General features: G+C 43.8%; 3 protein-coding genes across 4 annotated transcripts in view; 2 read left to right on the plus strand and 1 right to left on the minus strand.

The window, feature by feature from the left end:
* Window positions 1-19584, plus strand: part of LOC136164920 (UDP-glucuronosyltransferase 1-6-like) — a 127139-nt gene that overhangs the window by 98483 nt on the left and 9072 nt on the right. The window contains exon 1 of one of the 2 annotated variants that reach the window (XM_065930601.1): window positions 15024-15887. The exons of the other annotated variant lie outside the window; for it this stretch is intronic. Coding sequence (XP_065786673.1) covers window positions 15024-15887 — 864 coding nt within the window. Of the gene's footprint in view, window positions 1-15023; window positions 15888-19584 lie in introns of those variants that run through there. 2 annotated transcript variants of the gene reach the window in all.
* LOC136155492 (UDP-glucuronosyltransferase 1A3-like) lies at window positions 1944-3110 on the plus strand. The gene is made up of 2 exons (XM_065917259.1): window positions 1944-2807; window positions 3093-3110. The coding sequence occupies exons 1-2, from the start codon at window positions 1944-1946 to the stop codon at window positions 3108-3110; spliced, it is 882 nt and encodes a 293-aa protein (XP_065773331.1).
* On the minus strand, window positions 10115-10828 carry LOC136164915 (dnaJ homolog subfamily B member 3-like). Its single transcript, XM_065930580.1, has one exon. The coding sequence runs from the start codon at window positions 10826-10828 to the stop codon at window positions 10115-10117; it is 714 nt and encodes a 237-aa protein (XP_065786652.1).

The following is a 19584-nucleotide window of genomic DNA, read 5'->3' on the forward strand; positions in this document are numbered from 1 at the left end:
TAAAGAGTATACTGCCTATGTTTTCTACTAGAAGTTTTATGGTTTTAGATCTTACATTTAAGTCTTTACTCTATTTTGAATTTATTTTTGCTCATGGCATGAGAGATTAATCCAGTTTGATTCTTTTGCATGTAGCTGTCAAATTTTCCCAACACATTTATTCAAGAGAATGTCTTTCCCCATTGTATTGTCTTACGTGCTTTGTCATGGGTTAATTAATTGCCTGTGTAGGTGTGGAGTTATTTCTCCTCTATATTCTGTTCCATTGACTCTGTGTCTGTTTTAGCATCAGTACCATACTGTTTTGATCACTTTAGCTTTGTAGTACAGTTTGAAACCAGGAAGTGTGATGCCTCTAGTGCTGTTCCTTTTTTTAACTTGAAACATAATTAATTGGCAATCTTGTGTTAGTCTCTGTTGTACAGTAAAGTGATTCAAATATATATTCTTTTTCAGATTCTTTTCCATTACAGATTATTACAAGATATTGAATAACTTCCCTGTGATGTACAGTAGGAACTTACTATTTATCTATTTTATATATAGAGATGGATATCTGTTATCTGAACATAAGCTATAAGATGTAATGAAGGCCCAGATTAATATACACTTCAGTTCCTAAACAGTGTAGTGGAAGACTGGCACCTTCAGCATCAGAGGAGGAGTTCAGAGAGCCTGTTCTGAAGCCAGGGGAAACCCTCCTATCCTAGGGTGAGCAGACCTTGGGGGCTGGCACCCTTTGAACCCTGCTGTGTCATTACTGAGGTCTTCTTGCCCACTGATGCTTTGCTGTTGTTGTTCTTCAGTCGCCAAGTATTGTCCAACTCTTTGTGACCCCATGAACTGCAGCATGGCAGGTTTCTTTCTCCTTCACCATCTTCTGGAGTTTGCTCAAATGCATGTCCATTGAGTCAGTGATGTCATCCAACCACCTCATCCTTTGTCACCTCCTTCTCCTCTTGCCCTCAGTCCTTCCCAGAATCAGGGTCTTTTCCAATGAGTTGGTTGTTCACATCAGCTAGCCAAAGTATTGGAGTTTCAGCTTCAGCATCAGTCCTTCCAATGAATATTCAGGGTTGATTTCCTTTAGGATTGACTGGTTTGATCTCTTTGTAGTCCAAGGGATTCTCAAGAGTCTTCTCCAGCACAACAGTTAGAAAGCATCAGTTTTTTGGTGCTCAGCTTTCTTTATGGTCCACTCTCACATCTGAACATGACTACTGGAAAAGCCAATGCTTTAGGTAACAGCAACATGTATTCCATACGACAGATAAAGAATTCTTAACCAGTCCCTCTGCTGTCTCCATCAAGGGTCTTTTCAGATGTTTCCATATCTGATGGCTGCTCCAATACACTGTCTCCTGAACAGTACAAGAGGTGTCCAGTGTGGAACAGGAACAAACCAGAGAGCCACCATCCCCTTTTTACTGAGAGAAAGCTATCTTAGCAATGTTATATGTTTCCCTGGACATGTTCTGTGTTCACCCATGAATGGGGGAAAGAGATTCAAGAGTTCTCAGATGAAGTCACATCCAAAAGAGGTTCTGGGTGAGGACTGGGGCAGAGGTGACTCCTCAGAGTTCAGTCCAGCCCCAGAGAACAGGGTTAGCAGAGAGGTAGGAGGAGACCAAGGAAATGGGCAGGCACAGTCTTGCTTTGGGTCTCGGATGAAGAACAAGAGAGTGAACTCGAATGTTCCCCAGAGGGAGCAGCAGAGTCAGAGGAGTTTTTCCAAGATAAGGGGGAGTGTTCTTTCCGGGTGAAAGTAGAGGTGAAAAAACACAGGCATAGACGTATCCTGTAATATATGGTGTAATCATCAATTCCTGCCTTCCAATAACATGCCATTTTGCTTAAATGACTTGATGATAAAATAAAGATAAGGGAACATATATAGGCGGCACAGCCCCACCAGAGAGTCAGTCGCTTCTGGCTGTGTGGAGATGGCCCTGGGACTGCAGCTTCGGCGGCAGGTGCTGGCTGGACTCCTGCTCTGTCTGTGCGCCGGGAGATGGGCCGAGGCTGGGAAGGTGCTAGTGGTCCCCATGGAGGGCAGCCACTGGCTCAGCATGCGGGAGGCCGTGCGGGAGCTCCACGCCAGAGGTCACCAGGCAGTGGTCCTGTCTCCGGAGATAAATATCCACATCAAGGCAGAGGACTTTTTCACCACGAAAACCTATGCCGTTCCGTATACCCGGGACCAGTTTGATTCCATCATGAAGGGCCGTCCTGATGAGGCTTTTGAAAGAGTACATTTTCTAACACGGTTTTTGGAAACTATGGCAACATTGAAAAATGTGTCTTTGCTCTTTGCAAGGTCTTGTGAGGCACTGTTGTATAACAAGGACTTGATCAGAGACCTGAATGCCAGTTCCTTCGATGTGGTTTTAACAGACCCTATTTACCCCTGTGGGGCAGTGCTGGCTAAGTACCTGTCCATTCCTGCTGTATTTTTCTTGCGTTTGCTTCCCTGTGACTTAGATTTTGAGGGCACTGCATGCCCAAACCCTTTCTCTTATGTTCCTCGGTTATTAACAATGAATCCAGACCGCATGACATTCTTCCAAAGGGTCAAGAACATGCTCTACCCTCTGGGCTTGAAGTACATTTGCCAGGTTGGTTTCACTCCTTATGCACGTATGGCCTCTGAGCTTCTTCAGAGAGAGGTGTCACTGGGGGAGATTCTTGCCTCCGGATCCGTGTGGCTGTTCAGAGGAGACTTTGTGATGGACTACCCACGGCCAATCATGCCCAACATGGTGTTCATTGGGGGTATCAACTGTGCCAACAGGAAGCCGTTATCTCAGGTTGGTACTGCTGCTTTTGCTCAATCAGTGTTCCAAGCGGAGCACATTTTATTTTTAAAAAACAATTCAGGGTGTTTTGTTATGTACTGATCTTTCTGATGATTTCCACCCTCTCATTCTCCTCCTCACTGTCTGTGATGAGACACATTGTTAAAGTGCCTCCAGGGGTGCAGTAAAGACTTACAGTGATCTCTGAGAGGAGTGAGAGGCAGGGTTGAGGGTGTGTAATAGGATTGACCACCGTGATTGCCCTTTTGTAAAGTCATTGGTGTAACCGTTGTGCAGTTTTCTCCAGCTGAGTAGGAGCAGGAACTTGAGCTGTGAATTTATCCTTCAGGGGATTTTGCCTGAGGGTGTTCAGTAGAAGTGTAAGCCAAATGGAGTCTGGTTGCTTGTGGCTGAAAAGACAATAAAGAAGCAAGACTGGTGGATGTGAAAGTTTGCTTGGATGAATGTGCCCGGGATGGGGATGCAGAGAGGTGAGTCCTGTCCAAACACTTATTCCCTCCTTGGACAATCCGGGGCAAGAGCTTTTATCGACAGAGGGAAGAGGGCTCCATGTAGAAACAGCACAGTCGGCTCTGACCGTCATCGTGAAATCAGTGGTCTGACCACCATTATTTTGATTGTTTTCAGTACAGTTAATCTTCAGTCCCAGGGCTGGTTTGTTCCCATTCCTTGAGGCCAGTTCTCAGAATTGCGGCAGCTTCTGTGTCATGGCTACAGTCTGGTCACCATGTAGTTAACTTTGTCCATCTCATGGGGGTTTCAGTATCTATGACAGCTCACAGGATATGGCTCAGAGTATTTTCTATAAATACCAGGACTGTAGTTAACAACATTAATTCCTTTAATTTTGTACTTATATGAGACGATGCGTGATCACTAAACTTGTTGTGGTAAAAGTCTCATGATCTAGAAAAGTCAGATCACTCTGCTATCTACCTTAAGCTTAACCAAGGCTGCCTGTCAATTATGTCTCAATAAAACTGGAAGAAACAATGACAAACAAGAAGGTTGTTTCTTAATTCCCATATAATTAAGACTATTGCAGTAATTTTTCTCTTATTTTTTTCTAATTTTTTTGAATTATAATCAAAGAATGTTTCTTGTGAGTTACTATTTTTAAAAACTTTTTAATACTCTTTCTTTATGGTCTAGTACAGAATTGTCCGGAAGGAATCTAATATAAGTCATATATGTAATTGAAGGCTTTTTAGTATGTATATTAAAAAAAAGTAGAAAGAGTATTGCAGCTAATTTTAATATTTTATTGAATCAAATATATTAAAATATTATCCTTTAAAGATATACTCAATATAAAATTGTTTACCAGGCGCCTCTGTCCATGGGATTTTCCTGGCAAGAATACTGGAGTGGGTTGTCTTGCCCTCCGCCAGAGGGTGGTTTTCCAGACCCAGAGAACGAATCCGCATCTCCTGCATTGCAAGCAGATTCTTTATTGCTTCTCCTCCTCCCATTTTACCTCTGACAGCCACAAAACTGATTTCTATTTCATGAGTTTGCTTCTTAGTTTTCAAAGCTGATTGACCTGCAGCACTATATTTGTTCCTATTACATAACATGGTGATTCAGTCCTTCTATACACTTCAAAATAATCACGATAAATCCAGCTATGATATTCATCACAGAATATGATGTAACAATAGACTGTACTTCTCACACTCTTTCTTACCTATGACACTTATTTTGCAACTGGAAGCTTGGATCTTAATCCCCCTCACCCTTTACTCTCCTTTCGCCACTCTGATCCCCTGTCAATAGCCTGTTGTTCTCTGTATCTGTGAGTCTGTTTGTTTTGTTATGGTTGCTCATTTTCATTGCCTTTTATTTTCCACATGTAAGTGAGATCACACAGCATTTATCTTTATACGTCTTACTTTACACGAAGTGTAATACCCACGAGTCCATCCATGTTGTCCCACATGTAAGTGAGATCACACAGCATTTATCTTTCTATGTCTTACTTTACACGAAGTGTGATACCCACGAGTCCATCCATGTTGTCACAATGGCAAGATTCCATCCTTTTTTATGGCTGAGTAATATTCAATAACCAATATTTTTGGTTATTGTAAACAATGCTACAATGAACCTAGGGGTGCATATATCTCTTCTAATTACTGTTTTTGTTTTCTTTGTGTAAATACTCAGGAGTAGAATTGCTGCATCATATGACAGTTCTACTGTTTTCCCTTGTGGATGCACCAATTTACATTGCCTCCAACAGTGCACTAGAGTGCCCTCTTCTTTACATTCTTACCAACCTTTGTTTTTTTTAATTTTTTTCTCACCATCTTTTGCTGTTTGCTTCATCACCATGTAAATGTTTAACAGTTCTTTGAAAAATGCCATTTGTATTTTGATTAGTATTTTATTGAATCTGTAGATTGTCTTAAGTAGTACAGTCATTTTAACAATATTAACTATTCCAATCCATGAATATGGTACATCTCTCCATCTGTTTGTGTTGTCTTCAATTACTTTTATCAGTGCCTTATAAATTTCTCAGTACAGGTCTTTTAACTTCTTATATTTATTCCTAGGTATTTTATACTTTTATTCTTACTGGAAGTAGAATTGTTTCCTTAATTTCTCTTTCTGATAGTTCATTGTCAGTATATAGAAATGCAACAGATTTCTGTTAATAATTTTATATCCTGCAGCTTTACTGAATTCATTAATGAGTTCTAATAGTTCTTTTGGTGGCCTCTTTAGGGTTTTCTATGCATAGTGTCATGTCATCTGAAAACAGTGACAGTTTTACTTCTTCCTTTCTAATTTGGATTTTTTTGTATATGTGTTATAGATGTTTGGTTGGTGGTTACCATGTGGTTTCTTGATAGCAATCTCTCTATATATGTGATTATTTTAAATTGCTAATATTTTAAGTTCAAAAGCATTTTAACAACTCTATTTTCAAACTCTCTCCACATTTACTATTTTTGACATATTTCACATCTTTTTGTTTTGTGTACCCCTTAGCTACTCACTGTGGATGATTTTTACTACTTTTGTCTTTTAACCTTCCTGCTAGCTTTGTATATGGTTGACGTACTACCTTTATTGTATATTTATCTTTACCAAAGAAATTTTTTTTTGTAATTTTCATATTTCTAATTGTGGTCTTTACTTTTCCACTTAGAGAACACTTTTTAAAAATTCTTGTAAAGCTGGTTTCATGGTGCTAGACTGTGAGTTTTGCTTGTCTGTAAAACTTTCGATCTCTCCTTTGAATCTGAATGAAAGCTTTGTCAAGTAGGGCACTTTGGGTTGTTTTTCAACACTTTAAATATATCATGCCATTCCCTTCCAGCCTGCAGAATTTCTGCTGCAAAGTCAGCTTATAATCTGTGGGGTCTGGAGTGTCACAAATCTTGTTTTGGCCTGCTGGTACATGGAGCCAGGGCCCAGGGAGTCCTGAGGCTTGTGCCAGCCTGCTTGTGGGTGGGTTGAGTCTTAGGGCTAATGCTGGCCCCCTTGTAGGTGGAGCTGGGTCCTGGAGTCTTTGATTAAATGGCCCAGGGGTCCATGATCTGGTGTCAGCCTGCTGGTGGATAGGGTCAGGGTCCAGGTAGTCCAAGGGTTAGTGCTGGCTCATTGGTGGGTGGAGTTGTGACCCAGGGTCTCTGGCTGCAGGGCCTGGGGGGCCTGGATTTGGTGTTGTCCCACTGGGGGATGGGGCCTGGGCCCTAGGCATCCCTGGGCTAGTGCTGGCGCACTGGTAGAAGTCCAGGTCCTGGGCCCTCTGGTGAATGGGTCCAGGTGCTGGGTGGCTGAGAACTCAGGGGGTCTTAGGCAGCTGGCCTGTTAGCGAGTGGGCCTCTGTCCCCACTTGGCTAGCTGCTTGACCTGAAGCATCATAGTACTGGTGCCTACAAGCGAGGAGAGTGGGGCTTGGTCCTGGTGCTGATAAGTTAGAGGGTTGATCCCAAAATGGCCCTTGCCAACAGTGTCATCATGATAGAATGGGGCTCCCCAAAGAACTGCTGTCAGTGTCCACATCCCCAGGATGATCTTGTTGCCTCCTGCCTCTCTGGGAGGTTCTCCAAGACTAGCGGAATCCTGCTTCTGCTCTGGGCCCCAGAGTGTATGAGATTTTGTGTGCATCCTTGAAAAGTAAAGTCTATTTCCTACAGCCCTCTGGTTCTCCCAAAAGTGAGCCCCACTGACCTTCAAAGCCAGATATTCTGGAAGTTCTTCTTCCTGGTGCAGAACACTGGTCTGGGATACCTGATATGGGGCTCAGACCCCTCACTCCAGGGTTCCTTCACTGGAACCTCATAGTGCTGTTGGTGGGAGTGTAAAATGGTGCAGTCATTGTGGAAAACAGTATGTCAGCTCCTCAAAAAATTAAAAATAGAATTACCAGATGATCCAGCAACTCCACTTCTGGGTATATACCCAAAATAATTGAAAGCAGCATCTCAAAGAGATATTTGTATACCCATGTTCATAGCAGCATTATTCACAACAGCCAGAAGGTGAGAGTAACCCATGTCCATTGGCAGATGAACAGATAAGCAAAATGTGGTCTATCTATACAATGGAATATTATTCAGCCTTAAAAATGAAGGAAATTCTGACAACATATATGAAAACATGAATGAACCTAGAGGATATGATGCTAAGTGAAATAAGTCAGTATCAAAAAGACACATACTGTATGATTCCACTAATATGAGGAACCTAGAGTAGTCAAATTTATAGAGACAGAAAGTAAAATGGAGGTTTCTAGGGACTATGAAGTGGGGGAAACTGTGGAGATGCTATTAAGGGGTATACAGTTTCAACTTTTCAAGATGAACAGTTCTGGAGACTGGCTGCACGACAATATGACTGTAATTAACATTACCAAACTGTACACTTAAAAGTGGTTAAGATGGTAAACCTTATGTTGGGGTATTTTATCACGATTAAACATTTTTAAAAGGCAAACTTTATGAGGAAACAGTCAAACCTATGTGTGCCAATTCAGCAGCTATATGTTTAAAGTAAAAACTATTAAATATTTCAAATGTAAACTGAGCAAAATTCAGTTAAATGGGGAAATATTTTAAGATATCACTATGAGCATTAGGCATGTTGAGCTTTTTCATTAGAAAATTGAAAATATGTATTTTTAGATGCTTTAATGGAACATTTACAAACATTGACCATATGTTATCTGATGAAGTAGCCACTAACTACACATGACTACTGGTCACTTAAAATGTGGATAGTCCAAATTGACATATGCTGTAAGTGTAAAATACATAGCATGATTTGAAGACTTAATGTGAAATATCTCATTAATTTTATATTGAGGGAAGTGGCCAATATGTTGAAGGAAGAACTCGAATTCACACCCTCCCACGCTGTGCTGTGCTTAGTCACTCAGTCGTGTCCAATTCTTTGTGACCCCATGCCTTGTAGCCCACCAATCTCCTCTGTCCATGCAGATCCTCCAGGCAAGAATACTGGAGTGGGTTGCCATGCCCTCCTCCAAGGGATCTTCCCGACCCAGGGATCAAACCGAGGTCTCCCGCATTGCAAGTGGATTCTCGACCATCTGAGTCACCAGGGAAGCCCAAGAATACTGGAGTGGGTAGCCTATCCCTTCTCCAGGGGATCTTCCTGGCCCAAATTGAACCGGGGTCTTCTGTATTGCAGGTGGATTTTTTTTTTACCAGCTGAGTTACCAACTCAGGAATGCAACTGGGGTCTACTGCACTGCAGGCAGATTTTTTACCAGCTGAGATACCAGGGAATACCAGTATTACCATTTACAGAATACTGATGTGAAAGGCCTGAAAACTAGCAGAAAAGACAGTCTATAATTAAAGATATAAAGAAGGAACCACAATGAGATGTGTAGGAGAGATGAAGATACAGTATAATCAAGACCCATACCCTGGGTGGTAGACTCACAAATAGGGTGATTATAATTTCAGATGAGAGAACAAGCTGCATTTTTAGTCTGTCCAGTTCATATATCTTTTCACTCTCACGCCTTATGCAAACCTTTCTTTGGAGATGACCAACAAGTGGGGGTCACACACTTTGTAATGGAATATCATAAAGCAACTATGCCCAAAAAGATTTCTCTGAGGGCATAAAATGTGCCAACAGAAAGCTACCTCTCAGATCTGTGTATGTCGCACCACTCAATCAATATTCCAAACTTTGCACTATTCAAAGCTTTCCAAAATTTCTGGCTTTTGTCAACCTGAGATGAGATATAGTGTGCACATGGCAATGAGAAAATTGTGTGTAGCCTTACGGAAATGCTTTTTACATTTCCAGCCGTCATAGTTGTAGAACCAATCAAGAGCTAGCAATGAGATTTTCATTGTTTTTGGTCATCACCACCATTCTTTTTATTTTTTTTTAAATTATCACTTAAGTCAAGAGATCTGAATACTGTCCTGAGGCTGCTCATAATCAATCGTGTAACTGTGAGGAATTCACTTATGTGTTTTGCCCTAGCCTTTGGAGGGAGAATGAGTGAGAGGGAGGAGGAGGGGGGAGAGACAGAGAGAATGTGTGTGTGTGTGTGTAGTTGCTCAGCTGTATTAGACTCCGCAACTATTTGGACTACAGCTTGCCCATCCGTGTTCCCTGTTAGTAGTGACTTCATTCCTATAAAACCAACTTCAGAGTTCTGACCTCCAGATCTTTAAGAGAGTAAGTACACATTGTTCCAAGTCACCAAATTTGTGGTAAATTGTTAGCGCAGGCGTGAGAAACTAAATACATTACCTTTGTCAGGCTTACCTGTTTTTATAAAGCCTAGGCTTAACGTTATATTTAAACAGTTAACTCTCCCTGTGTCACCAGCAATATGTGGAACTAAACGCTGTCTTTAAACCAAAAGTATTATTAATATATTCATATCTCTTACTACTTTGTGCTAATAAAAGGAAGTAAACTGATTTACCTTGTGAACGTTAACCTCAGAGCAAACCACTAGATTCACACTGCAAACAAAGTGGAAAGGCCAGGTTGAAGGTGCCCTGGTGAACATTTTGTCTCAGTAACACGAAATAAGCAGTGTCTGCCCTGGGGTTATGTTTAATAAATAGCAAAGTGCATACAGATATTTACAACAGTTTTAAGGAAAAACAAAGGTCCTATTCTGTGGCCCAACAGTAGCAACAAATAGGCGTTGGCACGAACTGTTCATAAATTCTTGAGTCCAGTTGTTTTGCATGTAGAGCTCGCTTGCAATCTTCAAAAAAAAAAAAAAAAAAAGAGAACACCCTGCTATTCCTCAAGCTGTGCTCTAAGTTCCACGTGGACCAGGATCACTTGGTGTCACTGCTTAACAACTGCTCTTTGCCATTTATGATCAGGGACTTCAGCTCCCCGTCTTCTTCCACTTCTATCCTTTCTTGGCCATTCTCCACGATTCTCTTGGTGGTGATCATTTTGCCATTCAGGATTTCGGTGGAAGTCGACATGGATTTAAAGTTGCCTGTCCCCCCACTACCACAGGACATGGAGACGGAAGAGAGGCCCCCATTCCCAATGGAATCAAATGAGGTAAACCCCGTATCAAAAGGACAAAAACCACCTCCAAATGCTGGAAATTCACTGAAGGCGGAGAAGAGCGACGCGGACCCCCTGCTTCGGCTTCCCCGGGATCTCCTCCGACCCCCCAAAAAGTTCTCCAGCGGGTCTCCGAAGAAGTCGAACGAAAAGGGGTCCCGGCCGCCGAAGAACTCTCTGAAGACGTCGGCCGGGTCCCTGAAGGTGAAGACGCACTCAAAGGGGTCCTCGAATGGCCTGCCGCCGCCCTCTATTCCCGCCTCGCCGTAGCGGTCGTAGACGTCTCTTTTCTTGGCGTCGGACAACACCTCGTAGGCCTGGGCCACTTGTTTGAATCGCCTCTCCGCCTCCTCCTTGTTCTCGGGGTTCTTGTCCGGGTGCCACTTGAGCGCCAGTTTGCGGTAGGCCTTCCTGATGGCTTCTGAGGAGGCCTGGCGGGGCACGCCCAGCACCTCGTAGTAGTCTACCATCTTGGAAGGTCGGGAACGGCCCCGCGGGCCAAGGACAGGTGCTGGCTGGCAGCCCCCGGGGCGCGGGCCGAGTGCCCACCAGGCCAGGCTGCCCGGAGTGGGCGCCCCTTGTGATGACGCCGCGTCTCATTGGGCGAGCCCAGAATGCATTGCTCACGCGGTGCTCTGTGACAGGTTTCACGCAGCCGCAGAGGACCCGCCCACTCACTTGCTCCGCCCACCCGACCTCCGCCGAGCGGTTATCGCCAAACGGGGAGATGTGGCTCTGACCGCCTTAGCAGATAGTTCTCACAGGCACCTCCCTGATGGTCCTGTGGTTATGACCACAGGGAGCGCCGGTTCCGTCTCTGGTCAGGAAATCAAGGTCTTGCATTAAGAAAGAAAGTCATTTTCTTAAAGTAGGCTTGACATCAGGCTTTCCCTTGGCTTGAGGTGGGGGCTGTTGTCCCGTTATTCAGTCGCTCAGTCGTGTCCAACTCATTGCGACTCCATGGACTGCAGCCAGGCTTTCCTGTCCTTCACCATCTCCCAGAGTTTGCTCAAACTCATGTCCATTGAGTGGGTGATGCCATCCAACCATCTTATCCTCTGTCCTCTCCTCCTTCTGCCTGCTGTCTTTCCCAGAATCAGGGTCTTTTCCAATGAGTTTGCATCAGGTGGCCAAAGTATTGGAGTTTCAGCTTCAGCATCAGTCCTTCCAATGAATATTCAGGACTGATTTCCTTTAGGATTGACTGATTGGATTTCCTTGCAGTCCAAGGGACTCTCAAGAGTCTTCTCCAACACCACAGTTCAAAAGCATCAATTCTTTGGCGCTCAGTTTTCTTTATAGTCCAGCTCTCACATCCATATATGACTACTGGAAAAACCATGGCTTTGACTAGATGGACCTTTGTTGGCAAAGTAATGTGTCTGCTTTTTTAATATACTGTCTCTGTTGGTCATAACTTTTCCTCCAAGGAGCAAGCATCTTTTCATTTCATGGCTGCAGTCACCATCTGCAGTGATTTTGAAGCCCAAGAAAATAGCCTGTCATTGTTTCCCCATCTATTTGCCTTGAGGTGATGGGACTGCTGCCTTGATCTTTGTTTTTTGACTGTTGAGTTCTAAGTTACCCTTTTCGCTCTCCTCTTTCACCTTCATCAAGAGGCTCTTTGGTCCTCTTCACTTCCTGCGATAAGGGTGGTGTCATCTGCATTTCTGAGGTTATTGATATTTCTAAGTTGGGGGTAGAGTAGAATAACAGAAGTGAGTTTAGTCTGATCCTTGTCTGATAAACAAACACTCTTAGCATTTGTCTAGGACAGCATTTCTCCAATTTTTTTGCCTCAGGACCCTTTTGTTTTTGTTTATGTGGGTTATATCTATCAGTACTTGCTCCAGCAAAAATTAAAGTCAATTTAATAATGATAAACCCATTACATGCTAATATAAATCATATATTTATGGAAAATAACTCTTTCAAAACAAATTTAATAAACAGTAGCATCATTTTCTTTTTTTTTTTTACATCTCTCTGGCTTAACAGAAGAGCTAGATTTTTATATCTGCTTCTGAATTCAATGTATTGTTATATCATGTATCATGTAGTCACTGGGGAACTCCAGTGTATTCAAAAGTCAATATCATTATCTTATAAATAATTTTAACTTTGCAAAATTCTCTGAAGATTTTTTGGGGATCCCCCCAAAAAATCCTCATAGTTTGTTAACTCCTGACCCAATATATCAAAATGATGAAAACTGCTGGCCATGTTTAAGTGCTGCCTGTAAACTTGGGATTCTGTGATTATTTCTGCTAAAACTGTTGTATCACCATGATTTTCTTTTTGACATCTGGCTCTTTTCCACTCCCTCCTTTTTCTTTCTCTGACACTATATTCTTTGCCTTGATAAATGGTGAGGCAACACCAATAAAGTTCACTTAGTTCTAAGAGGAAATGATTAACCAATGAACTCACTATTTCATCATAAAAGGTAATAGATCCAAAAGGGTTCACCTTTTCACCAGAACAAACTGCTGATTCCATATCACCTTGAGAAACTTAAGCCAGCTTGGCACTTGGGAAGCACGCAATAAACAATAGTAGAAAAGTAGAGATTGGTAATAGAGTCCAGTGTGAACAAAGCAATATGGAAAAGTACAAGGTGTGTTTGGGGTAGGTTAAGTGATTCAGAATGGCAGGAAGGAAAGAGTCAGAGAGAGCGGTTAAGCAGGAGGGCTAGAGAAGTGGAATGAGATGGAGTCCATTCCAGGGAGTTCCGAGGGCAAGACTGAGGAGTCTGCATTTATTCTGGGCCCTAGGAATGTGTTGACCAAGGTTTCAGGGGTGGTGGTGGCATGGGACTGTGCCATGGATGGCCGATGCAGGGAATCAAAAGGGAGAGGTAGGGATTAAGAGCCTTGGAGGCTGGGGCCTAGAAACAAAGCCATGGCAGCTGGGTCTGAGAACCGGTGGTAGAATGACCCAGATTTGGCACTTGCTGGGTTGGAAATAGGGCCTAGAGCAAAGGAAGAAGGAGCATCACATCCATACAGAAACATTTACTGAGTCTTACTGTCTGCAAAGTCGTGGATAGGTAGAGATAGAGGCAGAGAAGGAGTCTAGTAGGGAACTCAGATAGGAAAATTGCTGAAGGATACAAGGCAGAATAGGGGCTTCCCTGGAGGCTCAATGGTTTAAAAAAAAAAAAGTCCACCTGTCAACACAGGAGACGTGGGTTTGATCCTTGGGTTGGGAAGCTCTCCTGGAGAAAGAAATGTCAACCCACTCTGGTTTTCTTGCCTGGGAAATCTCGTGGACAGAGGAGCCTGGCAGGCTACAGTCCACGGGGTTGCAAAAGAATTGGACACGACTGAACAAGTAAATGGCGACAGTGACAAGGCAGAATAAAGCAAAATGCTATGGAGAGTCAAGGAAGATGACTTTGTTTCCCCTGGAGGGCCTCACAGATTATCCAGAGGAGTGGACTTGTTTATGTAACCGTTTTCAGTTTAGTAGCAAGCAGCTCCAGTTTGATTCCATCAAAAGAGCTAGGAATAGTTGGGAGGGTGAGTTTCGTCACTTCACTTCAGCGCGGCTTCAGCTTTAAAAGAAATCACCTTCCAGTGGGTCTGGGAATGCTCTTGCAGACACCCCACCCTTCAGTAGACCTCAGAGCAAGACTACATCACCACCCTGCTTGGTTTCCTCGGCCACCCATGCGCCGCAACCCCGGCACATCTCAGCCTGCCCTGTAATTGCCCTGTTGTTTGTCCGCCAGAGCCCTCTTGACAGGCACAGACCATGCCTAACTTGGATTTTGGGCCCCGGCTCCTCAAATCATGCCGGGAGGGCCAACACTTGCCATAAATCTTTGATGAGTGGGGGAATTGACAGTGGATGTTGAGTGTCAGGTCTCCACAGGTTGCAGGGCAGAAGTTTTATTGGATTGCTTAGTCATGGTTCTTGGGCATAATTTTTGAGAGTGGGTGTGGACTGCCTGCTATTCATTTTGGTTAAGAACAATTCCTGGTCTTGGCCAGAGTCACACTCTTAAACCATTCAAGTGCACAGAGACCTCAGAAAGTCCTGAGGCTCTGCCTGATGCAGTAAAGTCATAAAATCATTAACGTGGTGACCGTGTTTTTACAGCCCTTTGCTCTGTGTAATCTACAGATGAACACTCGTGACACTGAAACTTTAGAAGAATGACTGCCCTTATTGTTTAAATTGGACTATGAATTTCAGAATGACAGATAAGCGCACACCTATGAGCCAAACCCTTGCCACCTCTTTTCCTCTCACCTAGAATCTTGATCTTGGTGAACTCCTGAGTGCTCGGGGCAGGGGAGGGAGGGGAGGGAGCTTAAGAGTGCAGAAGCGTGAGCACGCACGCTTCTGAATCACTGAATCACTTTGTTCTACACCTGAAACTAACACAGTATTGTAAATCGAGTATAGTTCAATTGAAAAGATAAAAAAAGAATGCGATTCGAGTGGTGCTTAGGGACTTCCAGCCAATTAAACTGTTGCCTGTGGTGAGACCTAGAAAGCCCTGCCCTCTTTATCTCAAAAAGTAAACGCCCAGCAGTCTGTAGCTGACTGACAGCTATGGTCACGTGACACGAGCAAACATTAACTGTGTGTATAGTTTGGTTCCTGCCTTGCGTGAGTGAGGCAGGCAACCGTCTTGGTAGCAACAGCAGGGCAAGCATGACAGCGGGGTCCCAGGGGGAACGCCCAGTCGCCCTGCTCCTGCTGCTCTGTGCGCTCGGCCCCTCCGTGTCCCAGGGCGGGAAGCTGCTGGTGGTCCCGGTAGACGGCAGCCACTGGCTGAGTTTGGTCGGACCCCTCCAGCCACTGCAGCGGAGGGGACATGACATAGTGGTCCTGGCACCTGACGCCTCCGTGTACATTAAAGAGGAAGCATTCTACACCTTGAAGAGGTACCCTGTGCCATTCCAAAGGGAGGACTTGGAAGAGACTTTTATCAGCCTCGGGCGTACTGTTTTTGGGGATGAACCTTTCCTGAAGCGCGTGATCACAACATATCAGAAAGTCAAAAGGGACTCGGCTCTGCTCTTCTCTGCCTGCTCCCACTTACTGCACAACAAGGAGCTGATGGCCTCCCTGGCGGCAAGTAGCTTCGACGCCGTGTTGACAGACCCTTTCCTTCCCTGCGGCCCCATTGTGGCCCAGTACCTGTCTGTGCCTGCCGTGTTCTTCTTGAATGGACTGCCTTGCAGCCTGGACTTTCAGGGTACCCAGAGCCCCAGCCCACCATCCTACGTGCCCAGGTATCTGTCATTTAACTCAGATCACATGACCTTCTTGCAGCGGGTGAAGAACATGTTCATCATCTTGACAGAGAGTTTGCTGTGCGATGTGGTTTATACCCCGTATGGGCTACTTGCCTCGGAAATCCTTCAGAAAGACATGACTGTTCAGGATCTCATGAGCTCTGGGTCTGTCTGGATTCTCAGAAGTGACTTTGTATTTAATTTCCCGAGGCCCATCATGCCCAACATAGTTTTTGTTGGTGGGATCAACTGCGCTCACAAAAAGCCACTCTCTCAGGTGTGTATTTGAGTGGGAACTTTACATACCTGTGTTCTGGCAAGAACTTTGAGTGGATGAAATTGTCATGGATCTGCTGAGACAGCCTCAAATGCCTCCTCTTGTTCGTTTCTATTTCACCAGTCTCTTAGGAGTGTGTTGTGGTTTATGACTCTTTGGCATCTTCTTCTAGGTTTTTTTTTTTTTTATCGGAGACTTTAGGAAAGTGTACTTTGGCCATTTTATTCAGTGTGCTCCGGTGGATAGTAATCGATTAGATATGACATGGGTTAAATGCCATAAACACAGGGCCCTGGGTCCAGGGTTCCTCGCAGAGAACAAAATTGTGCAGCATGCACTTTGCCCATGGTCAGGTCAGGCTCACAAAAGTCAAGATTGCTGAAATAATTCTTTGGCATCTATAGATCTTGTGTGGCAGGGAAAATTGCCTTTATGTTCCCGGTTAAAAGTCCAGTTTCTAGAGAATAGGAAGCTGAATACGGCAGTTCCATTTCCTATAATAAAGCAAATCACTAGACAGCCAGGTTCTGATGTTGGATTCAAAGCTCATGCATCTCACTCTCTTAAATGCTTATTTATTAATGTTTTCACCTTCCACAACTGGAAGTTTGCAGGAAAAAAAAAATAGCGTTGACATTCTTTTCCAAATCTCTACAGATGGGGTAGAGAATAGCAGGAGAGGTTCCTTCTAATGGGGATTTGGGAAGGATTCTTCAAGTAGGTGACATTTCAGTGGGCGTTCCTTCATTTATTCTTCGAGTATAGGCTGGGGATCTGCTGGTAGCCCAAGTACTTTCCAGATGCTGAGTCTGGCTCCTACCAGGGGCTACTATCACCCTCATAGAGTGATGAATTTTATTTCCAGTGAGCTTCTGACATGATTCATATTTTATATTATTTTTTAAAATAATAATTTTTTACTGTGCTGGATCTTTGTTGCTGCCCTGGCTTTTCTCTAGTTGTGGCGAGAGGGGGTTACTCTTCGTTGCGGTGCACAGGCTTCTCATGGCGGTGGCTTCTCTTGTTCAGGAGCACGGGCTCTAGGGAGGCCTGGCGTCAGTAGTTGTAACTCCTGGGCTCTAGAGCACAGGCTCAGTACTTGTGGCACTTGGGCTTCGTTGCTCCTTGGCCAGATCAGGGATTGAACCTGAGTCTCCTGCACCAGCAGGCAGATTCTTTATCACTGAGCCACCAGAGCAGCCCTCATGTTTTAAATGATTACATAATTGTCATAGCCAGCGGAAACTTTGGGCAGCAGGAATAACACCAGGTGAGAAGTTGGGTGCTACCCGGACACCTCCATCCCACTGCTGCAAAACAGGGGCTCCTGAATGGGGCTCTGATTCCACCCCTGTAATGTGGGGAGAGATCTCATAAGCCCTCAAAGACCCCCTGGCCACAAGATTCTGAGACCACCACGGTCTGCTGGACATGTTTGTATCTAATGGGGTGGTCTGGTGAAGGAAGAAGGTGTGTTGTTGATTTTCTGAAAGCAAGATGAAAAAATCCAGAAGTGTAGAAATCCATTAATGGTTCTTTTTCAGACAGAGAAAAAGAAAGGGGTGAAATGTCATCAAACCAACGGGCATATCTCAGATCAAAGGAAAGAAAATTAGCCAGCAGATTCAAGCAAGATATTTTTGCATGTTTGCTGTTGCGTTTTTGGCAAACAGCTTTTATTTATTTAAGTGATTTCTTTCTTTATTTAGGATGTTTCATGGGAGAGGCTGCAGAACTTTATCAACTGTCTTTCTTGATATCACATCTTTATATCATGTATTGACATATTTTCCCTTTAAGTGGTAAATTGTATTGAATGTGTGTTGGTTGCTGCCTTGTTTGGTGCAAGTGAGCTTAGATGTGAGAATATTTCTGTAAATTGTACCTGATAGTAGTTCCTATTGTCTTACTGAAATGCTTTTAATTTGAAATTCCATTTTTAGATACTAATATCACCATTCCTGCACTATTTTTGTTTACATTTTTCTAGTGCCTCCTTAGTACTCCAGGTCTTCAACCTTCTTCCTTTTCTTTAAACAACATGAAGCAGGGACTTCCCTGGCAGTCCAGTGGTCAAGATTCTGTGCTACCAATGAAGGGGGCATGGGTTTGATTCTTGGTCAGGGAACTAAGACCCCACATACCATGTTGCCAAAAGATAAACACAACAAAATAAAATCAAAAAATCTACAGAGCCAATATTCTTAACCTAGTCAGGCAGATTCCTTTAACAGTTGAATTTTGCCTGTTTGCATTTAACAATCAATACATATGATTATAACTCTTGCAGTTTATTTTTACTTTGCTTTGCCATCTTCCTTTTTTCTTGATTTATGCTGGTCTGTCACATTGCTATTATCTTTTTTCCCCCTTGGTTAATTAGAGAGTGCTGCTCTGCACTTCCTTCCCTCTACTGGGGATCATACTATTCCCAAAGCTGTTGGTAAAAGTCCTGAACTTTTCAAGTATAAGCATGAAATCTTTGTTAATGAGAGTCCCTAAAGAAAGCACAGCTTGGTGTTGGGCATACCTTTGGGATGCCGTCAAAGAATAAAGTGGTAGAACAATGTTGAGAGCAAAGGCATGACACTCAAGAATTCCAAGATGTCAGTCCCCTCTCAGGCTGAGAACATCTCTGAGAATACACAGAGATCCAGAGATGGTGTCCACGCATCCACACTGGTTGTAACGAAAACAGTCAAACAGAGGATCAGTAAGAACAGACTTGAAGATGACGAAGAGGAGAAGAAAGAGTGGTGACAAGGAAGCTTGCAGTGTTCCTAAGTGGCTCTAAATGTATAATGATAAAGCAACACATTTCCAACATACTGTTTCATGCGTCTCCTTGCAAAATGAAAGGCATTTGGGAAGGAAAAATCCAATAAAAGCCTGGAACTCAAAATACTAAACTCACAGCCAAGGTCAGCACTTCTAGTAAAAGCCTCCTGGGTTTCAAAGTCAGTACACTTGACAAACAGGAGATTAACAAGGCCCAGGATTCCTGATAACACTACAAATGCTTTTGAACCTAGAAGGGTCAACAATACTACACTAAATGTCACGGTTCTCAGTCACCCGAGACACGGCGATGATGGAGGCAGGGGTCCGTGTCCAGTAGTAACGGCACTTGGCACCCAGCTTCTTTACCTCGCGGACACCAGCTCTCAGGGCCCCGGACCACAGTGCGCAGACAGGAGCAGTAGGAGGTGGGATGTTCCTCACCTGTGCAGTCTTACCTTTTCTTGTTGGCAAGCCACAGGTCTGTTATGCCAAAGGCTGATTAATGAAATTTAAGAAAAAGGTTCTTTTTTCAATAAATGGCTTATTGTAGGGGGGAAAAAAGCCTCCTGGGCATGTAGGCATGTGTTTTCCCTTTGAGGGGGCCTCATCTTTTCTGGGATGGGATAAAAGGTAGGGGATCGAGGTTTATTGCTGTCAACATGTTGCTTCACACTCTGGCCACTCCAGAGAGTGTGGAGTCAGGGCAAGGTTTGGTGTTCTTGCTGTTGTTGTTTAGTCGCTAAGTTGTGTCTGACTTTGCGACCTTATGGACTGTAGCCCGCCATGCTCCTCTGTCCTTGGGATTTCCCTGGCAAGAATACTGGAGTGGGTTGCCATTTTCTTCTCCAAGGGATCTTCCCGACCCAGGGATTGAACCTGCATCTCCTGCATTGGCAAGGCGATTCTTTACTCTGAG

This window comes from Muntiacus reevesi, chromosome 1 (assembly GCF_963930625.1).
Source record: "Muntiacus reevesi chromosome 1, mMunRee1.1, whole genome shotgun sequence".
In the NCBI taxonomy this organism is placed as follows: domain Eukaryota; kingdom Metazoa; phylum Chordata; class Mammalia; order Artiodactyla; family Cervidae; genus Muntiacus; species Muntiacus reevesi.